A 22,526-nucleotide genomic window follows, 5' to 3' on the forward strand; every position below is an offset into this window, starting at 1 on the left:
CACTTCCACTAGAGGACAGCTGCTAGGTGAAACTGCTGCTGAATAAACCCTGACACCATCACAAACCACTTCTGTGAGAAAAACAGTGGATTGTCTAGGACAGTGTACTGTAACTATGTAATGTGATGTTATGATGCTGTAATATCCCAGTCAATGGGGGTTTTGGACCATCTGCTTATACATCTGAAATGAAACTGCAGCTTTGTGGTAGCCGAACAAATGAAAATGTCAATTTTTTTTTTTTTTTTAGTATTTTGCAGGTATCAGCATGAATTTATACACTTGAACTTGAATGAATGTAAGTAGATAAACACTGGTTCTTTTAATTTTTAATGTTCCCTCCCCCTCCCCGTTTGCTTATTGATTCTTGATTGTGAAAGTGTAAGCAGGTATTTGAAATGAGGAAGCATTGCTATATCAAATCCTTTCTGTAAAAATATCCCAGAATTCCTGAAATCTCATATTATGAGTTTGTCATCTCTCAGTTTGTGCAAAGCTTCTATTACAGAACCTTTGACAGAAATTCTAAATCACAAGAAAGCAGTAATGTAAAACTATTTTTATTGAAAATACATCTACAAAGTAATGTTTCTCAATCCACGCTGGGTGCACATCAATGCAGAACCAGTGAGGGATGGGGAAGGGAATCTTTCTATAATACCTGATTTCCATAACAAACAAAGTTAGTATAAAAAAAGATCACATTCTTTGTGACACAATTCTTTTTTCTCAGCTGATGTCATAGAAAGACAGCCATTTACATTGTCTTTGCTGTGTATTTCCAAACAAAATCTTCACAAAAAATGAAATTGTTATTCCATAAATTCTACTGTTAATGTTTATACACACATTCTGAATACAGTATCTATATAAAAATATCTCTAATTACATATCAGAAAATGCCTGTCTATATCCTAGATTTGCATTCTGTTAGCAAAAAAAAAAAAAAAAAATCCCCCATTTTTGTTCTCTTTCAGTCAGAGATTCATTTAGAGCTTTGTTGGTTTGACTGCTCAATACTTTGTATTAAACCCTGCTCACTTCATTCACTGTAGAGTTCCTGCTCATATTGTCTGGGTTACTCAATTGGAGAAGATGGGCAGGAGCTTTCAGTCCTTAAAAAAATCAGTCTTGCCTGGGAAAAGATTTGCTTTTCAACCAGCATGCTGACATTTTCACAATAGTTATTGTACACCGTGTTTATACTCATTTAGTGACAGAACTAACATATTGAATGCTTTTTTTTGTGGCAACAGGGACATTGCAAGGGAATCCTTCATTTCTGCCATCAGAAGTTTTGGGTAGGGAGCAATAGACAATCATTTTAATTAAAAAATCACTTAACACTATTGTGCCTGTTGATTAGTATTTTTTCATCCCCCCAGTTGTAACTTCATTATAAAACTTTCCACTTTAACCTCTATAATAATACAAGGCAAAAAGGAAGAAATACATGATTTATATTTCTAGAAAATAGCTTCATCAAAGAATAATCTTGAATTGAACAAAAAAATCCACAAGATTACAAGTGCATTGTTTCACTTTTTTCATTCCTTCCATATTTATTTCCTGAAAGAAACCTACAATATTGTGCTTTAAAATCCTCTCTAATCAAAATTTCAACATTTATTATAGTATTTACTATTTCACAATTTATATAGTTTTTCTATTAAAAAACACCTATTAATTTTACCTTCTAAGGGTATTATTTTTTCTTTTTGAGATGCGAGTGATAAACAAGGATTTCAAAATTTCACATTGAAACAGGGAGCCTTTTTCTCCAGATGGAAAAATGTAAATCCATCTAATAGCACTATAACTTACCAGTGGGGTGACCAAGCGTTTGGAAGTTTACCCATCAGAAATCCTCCTATTGGTCTCAGGGATCCAGATTTAGAATCTAATCCCTTTAGGATCTGAGCATCTCACCCGTTTGCCCCTTCTCCAGAAGGGCACTGCTTTTTATTCTTATAAGTGATTTTTAAGTAGATAATGGTATTGTTTTGTTTGGTTTTTTTTCTCCCAACAGGAGATGTTCTGTCTCTCTGTTTGGAGAAAACAGACATTTTCTGTCCCAGAATCAATACAGGCCATGGCCTTTCTCCTGCAAACACACACACGGATTGTTCACCTGGGTTGTGATGTTGAAATTAAGGGGGCAAATCAAGGTTGGAAGTACATATATATATATACATAAATGCTTGCAAGTCAGTAGGAGCTGACAAGGGTATTTTTTTGCCAAGATCAGCTGAGGCTAATGCAAAAATCTGTCTAAATGAAATAACTTTATAAAAAATATTTCAATTCAGCTGATAAAAGTGCTGATGTTGGGTATTTTTTTTAAATTTATGTATCTTTTTATCCTTTTAATTATTGTCCTTCTTTTTATTGTCCTGCTAGTATTTGAACAACTAAAGAACCAACCAAACAACAACCCAACAGATTAAAAGGGAAAAATACTGTTAATTTACTTAGCTGGATGCAGTAACCAAGTTAGAAGTATTGATTGTGTATGTTAGGAATTTTACAACTGGTATTTAAAAAAATAAAACCATTTTCAGGCTCTGTTAAGTGTTTTTACTTTCCAGTTCATTAAAAAAAAAAAAAAAAAAAAAAGGTGCAGAGGACTGAGCAACATATTCACTGATTTTTATTCTTATTTTATTTAAAAGACAATCTCTCTTTTTTTTCTTATCCCCAGTTAGCACACGTCTAGCAGGATCCGTGTTGTTGCCTGTTAACTCTTTTTAAGTGGGAAGCCAACATACACCATGATCACTGCTAATTTGGAACATATTTTCATTAATTCTTTCTGATGCGAGCGTAAAGGGAAAAATCAAGGAATAAGTGAACTTGGTGAATTCAAGATAAAAATGGCTGGAAAAAGTATGTGTTTTCCACATTTGTAGTGTTGCACTCACACTTTCTCTACTTTACATCTTGGTTTCACTATCTAATGGTTTCTCACTCTCATTTTCTTGTGAGATCAGTTGGTATGGTTTCTTCATTTCATTCTCCTCTATCACAGAATTACCCATTTCAGCATCCCTGTTCTTCAGCTCATGTCGCGATAAGTGTTCAACAATTCCTGCTCCAATGGAATCTCCCAGGACATTGGTAGTGGTACGGAGGCGATCCCTAAGGAGAATCAGAAAGTTACGTTTGATTTCACCATTTGTTCACTGAAGCCTGCAGGCTAGCTCTTAAAATGGCCTTATATAGCTACCGATTCAGCTATTTTATGTATATTTATTTGACCTTTAATGCCATGATTTCTTCTATGGAAATTAACAAATATAATAGCATTTGGAGTCATAAAATGTGTTCATACTCTTGGCGACTTCACAGCAAGAAACAGCTGAGTGATGAGTGCAACAAAAGGAACATATGGAAGATGCTTCTTGGAGTCATATCTGTACTCTGGTCTGAACATTTAAGCCAGTAAGTAGCTTTTAGGGTCATTTTTCTCCTGACCAGAAACTACGGTCAGTAATTGAGGGTGGAACTATGATGAAATTATTAAAATTGAACTAGAACAATTTAGCCCTCTTAAAGGGCCCTGTCCAGAAGATGTAGAAAGCAGCTTGACGAGTAACTGGCACTGCTACTCTGTGTCTACTTGCATAAGGCTGTGGGCATGTGGTTAGCTAATCATTTGAAGACATTAAGTTCTGGTAACAACATGGGCAACTTCTTGCAGGAACCACTTGAGAAGACCAAAGGGTAAAAGCCTTTAGAAATGCTAACTTGTAAATGCAGGGTGAAAGAGAGTTTGGAGGAAACCTTCTGCTTTTGATTTAGTCCCTGGACTTAAGGTGTTTCCCCATATACATACAAGTGTCAGTCTTCTGCAGAGGAATGGAAAATCTTGGGGGCAATACACTGTGGTAGCTGGATAAGAGAATTACACAACTGTTTTTCATTACCATGGGGTAGACATATGAACCTTCCCTAGATTAGTCAGCAGGGATGAAATGAACTGGGTTGGATCTGAACCAACTCTGAGCCTGATTGATGAAAGGCTGTTTTTTGCTAACTTAATTACAGTGTGTCTGGAACACCTTTCTTAGTACCTTAGAGATCCAGGTTTCTAAGTAACGCTTTTCATTAAGTAACACCCTCCACCATCTGCTCCAAGAAAATCCCTTAATTGCAAGAAATTGTGACTTTTTTTTTTTAACATTTCTTTCCAACAGCAAAAAGAAGTACACCATTGACTGCAGTATTGCCAGGATGTTCCTGGCAATTGCACTTCTAAATATGGTCCAAGACCTTAGTGACTCCATAAAAATACTTACAAGAACCAGTCCACTGCAATGATAAGAGTGATATCATCTGTAGGCAAACCTACTGATGTAAGTACAATGACCATGGTGACCAGTCCAGCTTGGGGAATGCCTGCAGCCCCAATACTGGCAGCTGTAGCTGTGATGCTGTGCAAAGAGACAGCAAAAGCAATTAATCAACTTCCGTAATAAAGTCTCCTTATCATCTGGCAAACATTAAAAACAGAAATGAAACAAGAAGGCATTTACTCAGTAGTAAATAAGAAGATGAGTCCAGTCTCTTATCTGAACACTGCACAGCTGCAGGGGAGTGTGGATCTTAATCCAAAAATTTTTACACCAAACCTTTATCCAGAAGCTTTGAAACATGGGGGTTTTTTTTAGGTGTTAAATCCCCTGCTGGATGCTAAGGGCCGGACAAAAACATTATAGCTACCTGCCCCCACCCACTGAGTAAACTCACACCACAAGCTCAAGCATGTTAAAAAACTAGCTGAGGAGGTAATTTTGTCCTGGCAGATCTAATGCAAGAACTTTTATTCTCTGTCCATCTCACTGTACATATACTTCATGCCAGGTGAAGTATATGTCCTCCAGCAGTTGGCGTTCTGCCATCAGAAAACAGAAATCTGCCAGAAACCCTGAATCATGCAGTCTAGTAACTTGACATAAATACGATTGTTCACACCTAGTTTAGGAAGAATTTGTTTTGTCAGGTTATTTGGCAGGAGCAGCTCTAGTACTAATGAATGTGGATAATTGCCTCGGAGCAGGAAGGCAGAGTTTTGCCTTCTGTTGATGAATTTTGAATTATGCTGGTGGTTTTATGGAGACAAGTACTTCTTAAAAATCTTCTACCTTCCCAGTTCTCCATATATGCACTTTTAAGTGTTCCCAAGTGATAAATATGTGTCTCCCTGTCCTACAGTGTGTCCCTCTTTTGCCTTGCCAGCATTTCTTTCTTCTGCACAGGTACCCATCACCCTTTTCTAACTATTTGAGTAATATAAGGACACTAATGCAGATCATTTATTATCAGGTAATACTTAATGGGTTCTTTATGGTTCTATTTCAGACATAAAGGCTTGAAAATGTACCTATCTTCTCCACCTGTAACAGCTGATGTAATAAAAGGTGTTACTGCTCCTTACACAGCTTGTTCTACTTGTGTCCTGTACTTTCAGGACTAGTAAAACAGTACTTCCCTTAGCATTAGTACTCTGCTGCTTTATGCTATTGCTTTGTAGAGGCATTATAAACTACATGATACTGATTGTAAGCCTATAGCTCTCAACAGCTGCATGAGTTCTTAAGAAACAAAATTTAAAAGTAATTGAAAACTGTTCTGGTTGCCTTTACTAAGTATCATGTTACAGTTTTTTGAAGGTGTACTAATGGAAAGTATGTGCAGAAGATGTAAATCATTATAGCTATTCAGCTACTGTAGCAGTTCTTGGTTATAGCTCTAGATGGTTTTGCTTAATCCCACATACAACAGCAAGGTGTCATTACAGAACACTTTTATAAGATACAGGTAATGGTTTCTGTACCTGATTGTGATAATCTGCCCAAAGTTCAGATCAAAGTTGTTAACCTGTGCAATGAAAATTGCAGCCAAAGCCTCATATAAAGCAGTTCCATCCATATTAATTGTAGCACCAACTGGGAGTACAAATCTTGTAACTCGTTTGTCCACTCCATTTATTTCTTCTAGACACTTGAATGTAACAGGTAGTGTGGCAGAACTAAAACAAAAAGAAAGAAGTTAATATACGATACAAATTCTACAAAAAGGGAATGAAAAGAGTGCCACATACTGTGATGACAAGAGAGATTGTTCTGTATGTCTTAGTTTTTATGTGATCTGGCAGAATATTTTTCTAAAAATGCAAAGGCCTTTAAACACTTCAAATGATGGAGATTCTCCTGATGCTCTTGGAATTTTTTCCAGTGGTTAATTACTGTCACTCTCTGTGCAACACCTAGTCTGAATGTGCCTAATTTCAATAATTTGTCATGAGATTCTACTGCCAGGCAGAAGAATCCTATTTCTCATTTTTCGTGTCATGGAGTTATTACTGAATCATCCCTAAGCATTGTTTTCCCTAAGTTATACAAATTGAGCTATTGAAGCCTTCAGTAAACAGCATATATTCTCTTATTTATTTGCTAGTTCCCCTGGAAAGGGTATTTGATGGACAGTTGCATTATTTCATCACTTGTGGGTTAACACCAGTAGGCAGCAAAGCACCACGTAGCAACTTACTTACATATCCTTATACCATGAGTGAAAGGGGCAAAGAGGAAAGGAACACTAAAAATAAGCAGATGCAGGGGTTGAGGTTTGTGGGGGAAAAATAAAACATTTAATAAGTGAATGATAAATGGAAGAAAAGAGAAAAAAACAAAATAGAACAAGTGATGCAAAGGCAATCACTTACAGCCTCCCACAGACAGACCAATGCCAGGTCAGTTCCCTAGTAAAACATGGCTAGCCTGCCTAAAATCACCTCTTTTGCCTTTTGATTGCTGAGCATGCTGTATATGGCATGGAATCTTCCTGGTTGTGTGCCCTCTCAATCTATGGCACACTTCTCAATCTACTCACTGAAGGGTTGAATGAGAAATAGAGAAGGCCCCAATAATGTGTAAATACTGTTCAGCAATAGCTAGAAAATCAGTATGTGATCAATGTTGTTTTGGTCACATGCCATTACAAACTACCTGAAAATCTTAAAACATCAAGACTAAAGCACAAGGATTCCAGCCATACAGTTGGCATCACCAAACAGACTAATGTAATCTCTGCTTAGTGATTTTTATAGAAAATCGAGTTCAAGTCAGTATAATGAAAACAATTATCTCTATTGGAGAGCAGCAGAACAGAAATAAAGTGCCCAAGTGAAACCTTGAATAACCAATTACAATGAACAATTGTTAAATCAGTAATATTATAAAAAACGTATGGCCTTAAAATACTCTATTATACCTGGAAGATGTTCCCAAAGCTGTGACTAACGCCTGGATTAAGCCTCCAATAAATACCCAAGGGTTCTTACGAGTGATCAGGAAGTAGAGAAGAGGTAGGACAATGACAGCATGAATTAGTAAACCAATGATAACTGTTACGGTATACATGGCAAGCTGACCACCAATCACACCCATATCTTCCATCTCAACAATTTTTCCAGCAATCAAGAAGAGGATTCCAAGTGGTGCATACCTTCAAATAGGAAACAAAATCAGTATTGTACTAAAAGTAGAAATTCACTCCCCCATAAAGACTTTTTATTTTTATACCCAAGCATGATCATAGGATTTCAGTTAGGATGTCTGTAATCATTCAGAAGCATTTCAAGAGTTTAACTTCTCACAGCTCAACCTGGATTAAACCACAGTGGTAAATGTTTCTGATAGGCTCCACTGGATTCAGGATCTGATAAGGATTTCAAGATGCATGGCATGCCTATCAGACATGTAGGGAGATTGGGTCCCTTTGGAATTCAAATGTAATTTAAAAGCTAGTTTAGCCAATTCTGTTATAATTCTGTTTGTATGAATGAAAGCTCAATAGACATACTTGTAGACTAGGCCATGCACCTAGTTCAGTCCTCTCACCAGTGCTGTTTCCCATGTTGGGAAAACATCTGATAATTTCAGGCTGCTTCTGGCCATACCCCATTTTATACAGTGGGGCACTTGATAAATACATAAGTGTGAAACCATCTGTATGACAGATTTTAGCTGCATTGCAGGACAGCAACCAATGTGGTATGATCTATTGTCTCCTACGGGTAAGCACAACTATAGATGAAGAAAGAGATAGCGCTGAGCATAAAATCCTAATGTAATTCTTCTCCAGCTGGACATTTGGTACAGCTTTATATCTATAAATGTCCACTTGTCTATTCATACTAAGTTACCACAGAACAAAATTCACCCAGCATATCTCTATTGCATTTTTAACTCATCAAATCCATGTAAAAAATTCTCAGAAGTAACACTGCTCTCTAATCAACCTACTGTCTGACAAATAATGCTTCTTCGTCCCTGAAAAGACTTCATACCTAATAAGGCTAAAGGTATTGAGTTTATTTACCTATTGAACACAATAAAGGAAGTTATATGTATGTTTAAGCAGTGTAGCTACAATGCAAGGACATACGTATACACTACCCAACTGCAGGAACCAGTTATGTTGGAAACTAATGATAACAAAGTCTTGCTGTGTAGAAATAAGATTATGGGAGAGATTTGCCGGTTTCCTTTGGTAGAGTCAGATTAGGATATTAGAAAACTTTGACAGCATACTGCCGTGATTGCTATCTTTATGAAGACATAGAATGGCTCAGTATAAGTTTAGCAAGTTCTGCCACAGACCCTGATTTTTCTTATGTCTAAAGCTAAATACAATGAAAGAGTAGAGCGTTGAACAAAATGCCAACGCTTTGTTGTGTGTCAACAAAATTGTTGACATATAGAATTACAGTTCTTGGGTTCATGTATGAAAAAAAGCTTGAGGTAGTTAAGATCTTATTGTCTGATTTCCTGCCAAACAGACTGTTGCTATCCAGTACCTGACTGTGATGAAAAAGCGTTGTTAATAACTTAAAATGGAATTTATCAAAGAGGCACTTACCACATGATTAGAGCTACCAATCTCATGATTGCCTCATTAAGGCTATCAAAGAAGTCTTTCAGTGCTTGACCTTGCTCCCTCATGCTTCCAATCACCAGGCCAAAGCTTATTGAGAAAACCACCAAGCCAAGGGCATTCACTCCATTTACAGAACCTGGAACAGGAACTATTTCCTCTTTCAGCTGGGTGAGGGTTTCCATTGCTTCTGACACATTGCTTATTATGGAAGCCACTGTGGAAGTGTCATTGGATGGAATACCTACTTTAAACATTCTCTTTTCATAGTTAGTTTTGAACTGTTAAAACAAAAATAAAAGAAAGACAGGAATTCTGTGAATCATAGCAAACAAAGGAAAAAATCATACATTAAATTATTACTTACTACTGTAGAACATTTGAGCTATTTGTGTAATATTTGTTAGTAAAATGTACTGCAAAGAAAACCTGACTTTCCTGAAAGCAAAAAAAAAAAATCCATGTTAACTTCAAGAGCTAAATCTTCACCTTCAGTTTCCATAACTCATTTTTTCATGAGTATGTCAAAATTGAAGATTCAGATTTTTTTGTGCTCATGAGTTTTGTGATGAAAGTATTGCTTCTTAATTTGCATTTTTATAAATTGGTATTTTTCCCAACAATGTATTTGCATCTATTAAATAAAGGAGTCTTTTTTTGGCTAGTTAGAATATTTTATATTCTCTGGAGTTTACTTATATTTTCCTCTTTTTTGAATTATAAAAAAATTAGATTGAAAGTAACTCAAATATAATATACCTCTAATTTCCTTTGCTATGGCAAAGCCATTAGTTTTCTATGATTTGCAGTAACAAATCATCACTTTTCTTAACTAAGAATGGGTTCTACCTTAAATGGTTCTATTATGGAGTGGGTAAATCAACTTCAAAATCTCCATATGCTCCTAAACATCTACTCTGAAAAACAGTCCTTCACCACCAATGCTTTTCTAAAGAGAAATGTTCATTTTCAATATTTCCATCTCAGCTCAAAAAGCCCTGCAGCCTGTCCTGAATAAATTCTATTGAACCCAAGGAATACTAAGTATCATTAGTAAAATGTTTCTAATGTATCTCAGGATACTAAACGCCCTATTAAAGCAATGGGATGCTGGTGTCAAGGTAATTCAGCAACTTTGGATTTTTATTCCTCTGGGCCTGCTGACAAAAGACAAATATTAAGTCCAGGAGCTGTGGTATTATTAGTAATATCTAGAGACTGTTGCACACTGCAGTAGTATTTGAGTGACATAGAGTACTTATGACCAAAATGAGAAACCCAAATATCAGCATCTATCAACCTGATGTAATTTTCTGTTATTTTTCACACCTGAATAGTGTTATGCACTCCTTCCACATATTTGGCATATCCAAAAGCTTTAAGTCTTTCAAACTTTCAACTAAAACTTGTTTACAGAAGATTTATGGAAAGTTTCTGAATAAGATGTAGAAGAACAAATATCTATGGAGGTTGGATATTCTTGAGTTTTAAATTAAATTTGCTAAAACGCTTCAAGATTTGGTCTGTGGTTAGAGGAGACTGCTGAGCTGCTCGATCAGTTGGCTGACACAGAAAGGCCCAGTTCCACTCCCTTACCCACTCATATCCAATCTGTGATGATTTCCCCTCTGTGTCACCTTTTGTCAGTGCCTCTTTCTGTGAGGCAATAGAGTTATTACAGTGGAAATGGAAATTTTCTAGAAGTTCACACTAAAGGGTATTCAATTCAGTCCTGACAGCAATGTTAAAATACTGCCTAACATTGTACATTCAACACTTCCAATTCTTCTAATTTCTGTTACTGTTTTTCAGTAGAAAAAAAAAAGTCAGGTAAAAATTCCTTAAGGTGAGTATCTGATGGTTGGAATTATGCTGGACTTGGGGAATGCAGGTTAGACTAGCGTAAAAAAGCAAGACTGGAATTAAAGCCTAATTTCCTACTGAATTTCCTATTTATTTCCTAATTCCCCTAGCACATCATAACTGACATTGTCCTGATTTTCCTCCATTACCCTCAGGTCCTTCTTTCATTCCTGCCTATTTGACTAGGTCAAAAGAAACACGTGATGGGCTGTTGGTGTTAGATGACACATCTAACTGCTGCCTGGCTGGTTAGCTGCTGCCTGTTGGAACAGGCCATGAGCTAAGAAGTCAGGGGTGTCCTTCTTTCAGTTGGCAGAAAAGCCTTGATTTATCTGAGAGTTGCCCCTCTCATATCAAATTGGCTGGAATTAGCCTTTGGCTCAGAAGTTATGACAGGGTACTAGAGAACAGTTTGGACAGCTACAGGGGAGAAAGCACAGTCAGTGAAGTTCCTTACCTTTAAAAACCCCAGTTAGAAATCATTTGAGATTGTAAAAAGCATACATCTTCTTTTTAGTGCTGATTCTGGAATTCTGGCCCTGCACGAAGATGCTTTTAATTCTTTATTTGTTAGGTCTCCTTATAATATAGATTTTAGGAGCTCACTTAGCAAAGTCCATTTCAGCTAGTAGGTGGATAGACACATATGCAGATCTTATCTGTTGACTCACCCTGCTGGTCAGACTTAAGTATTCAGACACTTTGGAATGGAGAGCCACCCTGCAGGATGACCTGTATAGTCTGGAAGAGCGAGGTAACAAAAATCTTATAAAGTCAGTAAGCACACGTGTAAGGTCTTACATCTCGCTAAACACAGTCCAAGAGTGAAGCACAGGCTGGGATCTACCCAGCTAGGGAGCAGCTCTGTGGGGTCCTGGTGAACAGCAGGCTCAGTAAGAGTGAACAGTATGATGCCGCTGCAGCAAAGAAAGCCAAAAGGATGCTGGGTTGCATCAACAAAGGCATCATCAACAGAGATAAAGAAGTCATCATCCCACTCTACTCACCACTTGTGAGGCCACACCTGGATTACTGTATTCAGTTTTAGTCCCAATTGCACAAAACAGATGTGGACAGGCTAGAAAGGGTCCAAAGAAAGGCCACAAAGATGACCAAAGGACTGGGCAGCCTTTGGTGTGAGGAAAGGCTGAGAGAGCTGGGCTTGGTCAGCACCGGGAAAAGAAAGCTCAGGGAGAACTTACCACCATGATCCAGTATTTAAAGGATGCCAAAAAAGAAGATGGAGACTCCCCTTTTTCAAGGAGTCACATGGAAAAGCAGAGGGGTAAGGGATACAAGTTAATCCTGGGAAGATTCTAATAGGACACAAGTGGATTTTTTTTCATGATGAGGACAATCAGCCATTGGAATAACCTCCCTGGGGAAGTGGTGGACTCCCCAGCATGAAGCGCTTTCAAGATTTAGCTGACAGGGTGTTAGGACATCTAGTCTAGACCATGCTTTTGCCAGGAAAGGTTGGACTAGATGATCCTTGCTATCCCTTCCAGCTTGGTGTTCTGTTATTGCTAAATGAGGTTAAAGATAACTCTCTGTATGTGTCTGTCTTCTTATGCCCAATGTAGTCAATCGAATGTCATGAGAAGTTTCCTGGTGAAGCAAAAGAATTTAAGTAAAGCCAAATATGGAAAATGCAAAGGAGATATCTACTAAGGAAAAGGTGTAGGTTAAGCTTTATTCCTGTTAGTGTTTTTTCAGATGACACTGAAGCCTACATACAAGATTGCTTGATCACCACAAAAGGAATGGTGAAAGCCAACATTTTATAGGAAGTGACAATGAAAGACCACCTTCAAGATGATAGAAAATTACAAAGGTTTTGAAATAGATGAGGTAATAGCAGAGTTGACTATTGCTGCTCTGCAGAGAAACTGCCAATAAGAGATTATTTTATGAGCTTTTATGAGATTCCTGCTTTCAGTCAGATCTCTATCTTGGTGGGTATCAGAGTTCTTAGCTGTTTGTGTAGCTCTTTAAAATGAATTGTAATCAAGTTAGCCCATTATGAAATAGACAACATAATTACTTTATTGCATAATAGAATGAATTAGCTGTTTACACTTTATTATTATTTTGTTTTCATTAGTGGTATGAGAAACCCACAGTCATTTGACTTCAATGTATCGCATGACTTTTTAAGAAGCCACATTATAACATGGCAGTAGCACATTCCAGTGGTTAACTTGCAGACAAGGTAATTGCATGGGTAACTCCTCTGAAAACTCATCATTTACTGACAGTACTGTGAGATGGTGTAATTAGCACTGTGTGCTAAGTCACTAAGTCTATATGATGGTGCAGTTTTTAATGAATGATGATTTTAAAAGCAACAAGTTTACAACAAATTCAAGCCTAAAAAATGAAAATAAATTAAAATAAGTCATTGATATCCTATTTTTTTTTTTTTTCTTTCCTTTCCATAAGGACATGTGTTAAACTGCCTGCACAAGAGCTGATGAAACGGGTGAAAATATGTCTTAACTAGCCAAAATTATCATGAGGAACAGACAGAACAGACAGCATATATTAGTTAGTATTCACGTTTAGGTATGTGATTAACACTTCTAATTCTTCTAATTCCCCCCCCCCCCCCCGTAGGGGTTCAGGAAAGAATACTTAATTAAAATAGCTTAGAAGAAATGCAATTATCAGATGGAACTTTACAGTTCTTTAAGCTTCAGCTGACATCAAATTCCACGTATTCACAGCAGAATGACCCTCCCCAGATTGTTAGACTTGATCTTGTTTCTCTTGATGTCCCAAGTTTACTTGTGTTTCTTTTGTATTTTGATATGTCTCCGGAGCACAGCACAAAGAAGAAGCAGTTAAAAAGCACTATCTGCTAACAAGCAGGTTGGTTGTAACTGCTTAGCCCCAGGCTAGATACCATTTTTGAAATTAGGGAAGAAAGAGAAATTAAGAGATAATGGCCAGAGCTGAAAGATAAATCCAAAGATTTATTTAGATATCCCTAAACTGGGCACGGATACAGTGGTATAGATAATATTTTTAGCAAAATAATCTAGTTTTAGGTAAGTGTGCAACATCTACCTGCATTTGGTCTTTTCAGATTGTCCTGCTACTGATAAAAGATTTTTATCAGTATGATCAGTGCATGGCAAAGGTAGCAACATATGTCATACAGAAAAAGCAGCATCAGAGAGTATGTTGTTTGGATTAATGATCTGCTGTTTCCAACAGTCTCTATCTGTCACTGATTTAATTGGATGAGGTCCTGATGGAGACAGGGTGCCAACAGGACTCTGGTCTTTCACAGGGACAGAGGGAGTAACTACTGAAGAACAGAGTGAAGCTATAGCCCAGCATTTTCCAAATTATTCTCTTAACTTGATCTGGTAGACAAGGATGGCTCTTTGTATTTTCCTGGGGCATGGAGCTGAATATACCAGCTAAACCTGAAATGGTTCTGCCAGTTCTTAGTTGAAAGGTTTGAATGAAAGGATTCCCTCAAGCTTTTTTGTAGGCTTCTCTTTCTCGCCTACTGGGACTCCTCCTGGCTTCTGGGATCCATAATGAGGAGTCCTTTTATGAGGATATAGGCTATTTTGTTGCACCACACTTCCTGTTGCTGGGGAAGAAACTGGAAAGAAGAAAGAAGAGGAGAAGAAGCAAGAACGGCAGCTTTACCTCACAGGCTTACTGGGAAAGAAAAACAGAAAAGTGAATCCAAAGGACCAGAAGATTGAATGAGGAGCCGTAGAAAACTTAGGATGATCCTTCTGAAATAAGCCCTAAGGTCTCAATCTTCCTTCATGACTCTTCTTCTCCCAGCAGCAATCCTACAAAAGCTTTCTCAATTCCATCTAGAAGCCCTGCCCAGGTTGGCTACCCTCTTCACACAACTCTATTTAGTTTTGCAGGACAGCAATTCCACATACAGAAAATCAAATTTTCTTCTCTGAAATTAGCTATGTAAAAGGCAAGTACAATTTTCCATGTCTTGGTGTTACTCTGAGGCTAAAAACTTTCGAAAGCATAGCTAGTTCTCTGTGTTAATGGAGGTGCTTTGGGAAGTGCTTGCTATTGAAGGGGAAAGTAACAGGGTCAAACCTTGCATTGAGGACTAATACAGTAACTAGAGGACTTGTCTGCTGGCCATAGTTAGAAAGAAAAACCTTCCAGTGGGTTCCAAATCAGATCTCTGTCAGGAAAGAAACCTGCCTAGCGATGCTGTAAGACAGAATGTGAGCACCTAATATATCAAAAGCTGTGTTTTGAATGCAGAGTGCATGTGCCAGTGATGGTTTCCACTTGTGCAAAACTGGATCAGTATTACACCTTTGAGTGTGTATGACTTTGAGCAGTCTCGTGTTGTGTTTGGGCCAGCAAACACAAATATTGTTACAGAACCAAATTATTGCCAGATGGATCATCCTTCTTCATAAATATTCTCAGAAACATATGAAAAACCTGATGTAAACTTTTGAAAAGAAAGTTGATTCAGATGTACAAAGTCACCTGGATCTTACACATACTTGTTTCTCGTGCAAAACACTTATAATTCAATAAATCTGCTACAACAAAATAATTATCCCTAATAAAAATACCCTAAAAATCTAGGGTTTGGTACCTGATTGAAAATGCGATAATATCAGTATGACAGATTGAAAATGCAATAGTATCAGTATGACAGATTTAAAATCCTGCTTCAATAAGCAGATCTGCTGATGAAATTCAGAAAAAACATTCATTAAATATTTCCAGGTTTGTGAACCATTTTTTGGAAATCCCTTTAAGCTGTAAAATACATTGGAAATGCAATATACTTAACGTAAGCAGAACTTATAGAACATTTTTAATTAAGAACATATATTTAGGATAGCTAGTCACTGAGTCAAGTTTCGTGTTGCTAAAGGATATTTTATCAAAAGAATTTTTCAAGCTGTATCTTGAAACTGATAAGGTAGTTTGTCCCCATGACTCCTAATTGAAGATTTTTCCAGGACCTCACATTTTAGGTAACGCAGGTTAAAAAACTTCCTAATTCCCACTTTAAATTCAGTCATAGTAATTTCCAGTTCTTCTTGTGTAAACTTTTTTCTTTATCTTATACAGCTCTGTTCCCAGTTTGTTTTTTGTACCTGAATACTTTTTAAATCAACCTTCTTTTTGCTTTATACACTGTGTTCTTAATCCTAGCAACTTCTTTCTCCATTATACTTATTTTGCATGAATCCCCCTATGAATGTAATGACATGAATATACTTAGTATTCCAGAGAGTCACATTCCTCTGGTTTATTTTCTCTCTTGGAGTTATGTCAGTAATATATACTACAGCTCAATTAGAAATGTTTATTTTGTTTTTTTTCTAATGATGACTTCCCATCTCAAAGCAGAAATTACTTTTAATTTCTAAATATTTATGTCCATGTGCTGAAGGAGATAACTAAAAATGCCAATGTTTGCAAGAGCCAATTCACTTTGTTGTTGTGACTTCATAGTATTACAGTATGCAAAGGACATACCAACTTTGGCATTTGTTAGATATTTTGATACAAAGTGCTTGGACTTTCTTGTCCGTAAATCTCATAGTGTGCATCCTATGGCAATGTAATTAAAAAAAAATTACCAAGTGAGGGGCACCCAGTCCTTCAGTTACTTCCATTGCTAACTCCTCAGATTTTACAATTCTCACAATAATCTTATCCTCTGCTCAACTACTTCCTTCATATTAAAAAAAGGAAAGAAGAAAATGAGCAGTCCTGCGGAAGAAAGATGGAAGGTTATTCTGGTACAATCTACGTTTCAGCAACTTGTGTTATTCTTTATCTTTTTTCATGTATTTTTGATTTTCATTTATTATGAAGTCTTTACTCCTCTGCTTATATTCTTCAGCACACCCAATACCAGGCTAATGGGTCATTAAATCAATTCCCAAATCTTTTTGAAATTAGAATTTGAAAGGCAATATGATTGCTTTTACCACTTATAAATAATAACTTCCCAAACTGAGAGATCTATTAAAAATACTTGCTGTTAAATCTGTAACTTTACGCCCTAATTATTTCATTATTTTGAGATAAAGATTATATTATTTTCTGACCTTATTACATTCAATTTTTTAGATTTTGTTTCTAGTTTAGATACAGACTTTTGTATTTTTGTACTGCTCTTCTGGATCACTGTCCTGAGTTCATCCTCATCCTTACTGAAAACAGAGGCATAGCATTTGTTGATTTTGGACTAGATCTAGTTTATCTCTATCTTGAACAAATCTTTAATCTAGAAAGTCACTGCTTTTTTTTGGTTTCTGTTGATTTAACTAAAGAAAATGTTACTATTTCTTTTCAATTCTTCTGCAAGATGTAACTCAGCTGGACTTTGGGAAGTTTCTACTTTATCCCCTTGCTTCTTGACCTCCACATTTCAGGGTTTTTTATTGCTACAGCAATAACTGGTAAATAATATGAGTTTAAGGTTGTCTGCGGGGTCACTCAGATTATGGAAACACACATAGATTTTGCTGAATCTATAATGTCCTCCTTTTAAAAAAGGAATGCAACTACTTACTATTATTTTCTCTGTAGAACAGTTTATGTTAAGATCAAGCTAATAAAAAAGGAACATGGGAAGCAACATAAGAGCATTCCTATGCTCTTCTATCATAGGTGACAGGAAGTTCTCCAGTTTGATTTTATTATTGATAGTCACAAAATTGTTTCCTCTGGTTTGAACCAATGCACATTTCTCACCTGATGAACATCTTCCATTCTTTGTATAAAGGGTGCATATCTCTCGATTTAATATAACACTGGTTTTGAAAAGTAAACTCTGCATTGACTTTAATGAAGCTTGCTGTAGACTTATTGACATTTTGAAAAAATCTTACTTTATATTTGTTTGCCAAGTGTGTTTTCTTCACTTCTCATAGAAACCAAAGCACAGATTTAGTTGGTCTAATTTGGGGTTTTTTTTTGACAGCTGGCATCATACAGAAGATTTATTTCTGCTGTAAGTACAAGTATATGATCTTCCTAAAGAAAATGCTGTTATATTTCAATTTCTTACTTTGTTATGTTTTAGTTCAAAATAGCAATGCATTTTTACCTGTTTAAAGCAAGCTTCCACCAGATTTGGAGGGAACATATTTCTGTGAAAAAGAAAGAAAATAACATTAGAAGCAATAAAATTCTAGTAATATCTTAAGTAGGGAAACAGCTAATGAAAGAATTGACCAGGTAATTTTCAAAGGAGTCCTAAGACCAATATGTAGCTATGCATACAGTGAGCAGAGCTTTGTATATAGCATTGGCCTGGTTAGCTTTATCAGGACGAAATGTAGTAGGGCTGGATAGATCCTGGCAATGGCAATCTCTGAATCATATATTGTATATCAGGTCTGGCTATGGAGAAAAATATTAGCTAAATTACCAAAAGTACAAAGCTCTGTGGGTCAGTGCTGACTTTAAATTTTGTATTTATTAATGCTTTTTGAATCCAGATTAGTAAGTAACATTTAATGCATTTCTACTTCTCACTTTTTGCAGTCACATAGCCTAGCACCTCATGACATTCATCACTTGATTTAGAGTCTTTCATGATTAAGAAATAAGTATTTCTGAAGTTTGAGCATTCTTTAATAATAAAACATACACATGTGTATGTGTGTTTGTACTTGTTACATATGGGGGTTTGTTTCTTTGCTTTCCAGAATGGTGACATTTCTGAGGGAATTAGAAGCAGCCCATCCAAATAAATCTTGAGGAATCTGAGTGCAAACCTCTTCATGGGTCTTTCTGAAGTCCCCCTTCCTGGCAGCATGACTCTTGGAGGCCTTTCTCCATGTCTCTGGCTTCTCCAAATGGGTTAGTGGAACACAAAATTTTGGTGGCTTTACCTGTGGAAAAGCTCCTGAGTTCAAAACCTCAGCTTCCCTACTCCCTGGAATACATCTATGACATATTAGCTCTATAAAAGAGGTATTGCAGAGTCTCTGAGCAAGGAGAAAACAATATTTTTTTATCTGTGCCCTTCTATTTCAAGCATTTACTTGCCTGCTCCTGGAATTTATTTCCCATATACAATTTAACAAGTTGAGTAGGTGCACCCAGATTGGCGGCTACGATTCAAAATTAGGACGAATAGCTAAATCAGGGATTCAAGTGAAGTGAGAAAACTGTCAGAAGTTGGAAATAAGGAAAGCAGAGGAATCTGGTAATAAGGATTGTACTACGGAAGTGGGTGAAAAGACTCATGCAGATAGCAGAATAGAAATCTTTCTTTTGCATGTGAAAGAAAGTATTTTTGAATATTAAAAGCAGTTTCTTCTCTAGCAATGGCTTGATTCAAAAATAAATCCATGTATTCTTTTCCAGTGTTGCAGGGGTTAGTGATATTGGTATCACATAGTTGAAAGAAATTTGTCTAGCTTATGCAATTACTGTCTAAAATCTGCTACTTTTGTGTTTGTTTGAACCTAAATATTATTACTGTTGCTATTGGTACAGAAAATGTGCAATATCATAGCCATACCTGATTAAATCAAGAAAGGCATCTGCTGCTGTCACTTGCACAATTTTGCCTTCTCTGTGCATGTTTTCTTTAGTACCTTTCCCAGGGTGAATGATGACCACAATGATTATACCAATCAGTACAGCAATGATCGTAGTACTCATGTAGTAGACTACTGCTCGGACTCCCATCTTCCCTGATGCTTTACTATCCAGGGCAGCAATTCCTAGTAAATTTAAGCACAAGGACATTACCTCATACAGTTGTGAGTAAAGAGTATAAACTCAGCATGACGAAAGTAGTTTTGTGCAAAGAATTTTGATGACCATTACATTTGAAAAGGTAGGTAGGTCAGCCCTCTTCTGCAACTCATACTGCCCTATCTTGCCATCCCACTCCTAATGCTTGTTTTTATATGATGTTCTATTACAAGTGTTGCAGCTTCCCCTGCTTTGTTAACACTTCATAAAAGTAACGATTATTGGTCTGATGCAATATGGTACTGCATGCATTCCAGAGAGCCAATTTCTGGGTTTTGATTAGCATAGTTATTATAGTCCGAAAAATGTGACTTAGAAATGTGCTGCACCTAATCTGAAATAGTAGGAAATAAAACACAGTACTCTCCAGTAATCTTAATAATGTTTGCTACAATTAACGTGTACGAAGAGATTTCTTCAATCCGTAATGGAATGACCTCATTTCCTTCTGTCCCAAGCTATGGGAGTTTAAAACAGATTAACTGCTGTTAGCTTTTTTTTTTTTCCAGAAAATCCTTACCATTGTATGAATAAGCATTTAGAGTCTTTTATAAGCTTTTCAAACCTTGCAACATTAATCCCAATTTTTGGCTTGTCTTAATGCATCTGATATAATGTGAATACTAGGGTGCTCACTATGGCATCTGCTAAAGCATTTGTTCATCAGACTTCACCGACAAGGCTGCAGTGTGTTTTTTAAATGAAGCTGCATTTCTACCAGGGAAAAAGCTCTGAATCTCTGAGAAGGAGTGTCTCATGAAGACTATCATAAATGGAAATGTTTTTTCTGTTTTTAGTGCTCTTCTCCTTAAAATGTCCCTTTGCTCCTCCTCCTTAAAATTTAAAATAGTCAATAACTTCCCCATACTTCATCTGGAGGGTTACACCATCTGTCTCAAAACAGTGCTGACGTTTCTTGTTGAAATCAAGCTTTCAAAGTGCAGAATGAAGAAAGAGGTCAAGGAAGGATCTCTTCACTTTATTAACTCCTCCTATGGACCCCCGCATGGCACTATCTAATCCAGATTTCTGCAGGCTGCCTATCTACTTATATGCTGGTTTTGAACATATAAAATATAATGAAATTTGACCACCTTCTGCTCTAGGTGCCTGTTTCAGGGGAGAAAGCATTTAAAATAAGGTAACAGTACTACATGAATATAAATAAAATGGAAACATAAACGGAGAATCATGAACTGGAAAAAACAAATATTTTTTCAAATCATTGTAGACATATTGTACTTCTATCTCCTAAAGGAGGAAATATGTGCTACTGGAGTTACAGTGAAAGTAATTTAGACACTGATGTAACTGAGATCAAGGCTATGTTCCAGATACTGATCAAATCTCCAAAGAATAAAACTCATCACATGTTTCATACCTACCCTCTCATTTCAGCAAGGGCATGCCTGTCCTTCCGGCAAAAGCCATTACAATCAGCAAAATTTCTACACACAAAATGAATTGCAAAGGAAAACCACTAGATTTGCACCTTGAAATGCTTGATTTATGCCTGCCATTGTAGTGGAAGAACAAAGTGCTACTGAGAAAGGAAATGCAACATTTGAAGCACTCGATCCTTCATTCCTCTCCTTAGTTTTTCCATCTGTGAAAGTGTATTATAATGCTCAGGGTAAGTCTACATTTATCTTTTGAAAACCTGTGAAAATGGTAAATATTACCAAGTAATATTTTTTTTTATCTTTACAAGCAAGAAGTCCTGTATCCCTCTTGATGGTGGGTGGAGAATCAATTTTTTTTAAAGTCCTCAAAATAATGCAAATGCAGAATAATGTAAATATAATTAACCAAAGCATAAAATAAAGTTAGTCATTTTTACAGAATTTCAGATCTGCTACTGAGTTGCACAATGTTTATACCTGACAGCATTTGTTGCAACTATTTTATTTAAAGTATAAGTATGTAAGGTGTGTAATTTAAAAAGTGAAATACGAATCCATACGTAGAAGTCCAGTCAACTTTATCTTTGTATATCTTAATTCTTTATTCTTACTTGCTATTTCAAAAATAGCATCAATGGGCTGTGTATTTTTTCATTTTAGCTAAGAGCATAAGAGCAGCTTTAAACCTGTTTCACATCCTGAGCATAAAAATGTTAACCTGTATAGTTTGATAGGAAGGTTTGGAAATGCACAGATATTGTATCAGCCAGTTCTCAGTATTGTTCCCTTGCCAGGTAATAGATTCAGGACCAAATGCTGAGCACAGTCAACCCAGAGGGGTTGCAGGCGTGTTTGTACTTAAAACTCTAACCAATCCTGATCTTTCTTTGCACTCCACAATTGATACTAAGTTGAGTCTCCTGCAATCCAAGAATCATTTGGAGTCAGTGTAGGGCTTATTTTACCACTAAAGATTTCTGTGTTGAAGGATTAGAACTTGTGATCCTCTTTCTTTCTTGGACTGATTCTGGGATTGACTGGTGAACTGTGTGAAAGTGATATGTCTGGGAGCAAGAGTCATGCTCTTTTCTTTATGAGCTGTTTTCCAGCTTGGTTTCCTATTGTGCACTCAGGCTGTGACTACATGGCCCCTTATTTTAGGCTGGTCAGTCTTATTCCTGCTTTTGCTATCATATAAATGACTTCTCAGCGTGAAAGTAGGGAACAGCAGTTCTTCTAGTCTTACACTCAAACTGCTTGTGGCTTGCTTATAGCAGCAAGCATTAAAAGCAGAGGGATGACAGGCCTAAGTATGAATAAAAGCTATATGAGGAGGAAGCAAGTTCTCACCTCAGAGAGCCCCTACCAGGGACCTGCTGGGAAACATTCCCCCCCACTAAAGTTAATGGCAACTCAAGGAACACACAGGAGGGACACATGGTACCATACAGTGTTGAAACTGCAAAAGCTTCCAGCATATCACCAACAAGAATTAGCTAAAAAATTATTTTAAATCTGTTTTCAAGACACAAGAAAATGAAAGGGATTGTTTTCTTTAAATTTTAAGAT

At 36.6% G+C, this 22,526-nt stretch overlaps 1 protein-coding gene across 2 annotated transcripts in view; it reads right to left on the bottom strand.

The window, feature by feature from the left end:
- Positions 1-544: 544 nt before the first annotated feature.
- The window catches only part of SLC1A3 (solute carrier family 1 member 3), a 62,471-nt gene continuing 40,489 nt past the window's right edge, over positions 545-22,526 (bottom strand). For both annotated transcript variants that reach the window (XM_061469467.1, XM_061469468.1), the window contains exons 4-10: positions 19,316-19,520; positions 17,891-17,933; positions 8,926-9,221; positions 7,276-7,509; positions 5,837-6,031; positions 4,299-4,433; positions 545-3,138 (exon numbers count right to left, since the gene is read on the bottom strand). In XM_061469467.1, coding sequence (XP_061325451.1) covers positions 2,934-3,138; positions 4,299-4,433; positions 5,837-6,031; positions 7,276-7,509; positions 8,926-9,221; positions 17,891-17,933; positions 19,316-19,520 — 1,313 coding nt within the window. In that variant the 3' untranslated portion in view covers positions 545-2,933. The remainder of the gene's footprint in view (positions 3,139-4,298; positions 4,434-5,836; positions 6,032-7,275; positions 7,510-8,925; positions 9,222-17,890; positions 17,934-19,315; positions 19,521-22,526) is intronic.

This window comes from Pezoporus flaviventris, unplaced genomic scaffold, assembly GCF_033815535.1.
Source record: "Pezoporus flaviventris isolate CSIRO_AGI_PZ_B2104156 unplaced genomic scaffold, CSIRO_AGI_Pfla_v1 ptg000057l, whole genome shotgun sequence".
Taxonomy (NCBI): domain Eukaryota; kingdom Metazoa; phylum Chordata; class Aves; order Psittaciformes; family Psittacidae; genus Pezoporus; species Pezoporus flaviventris.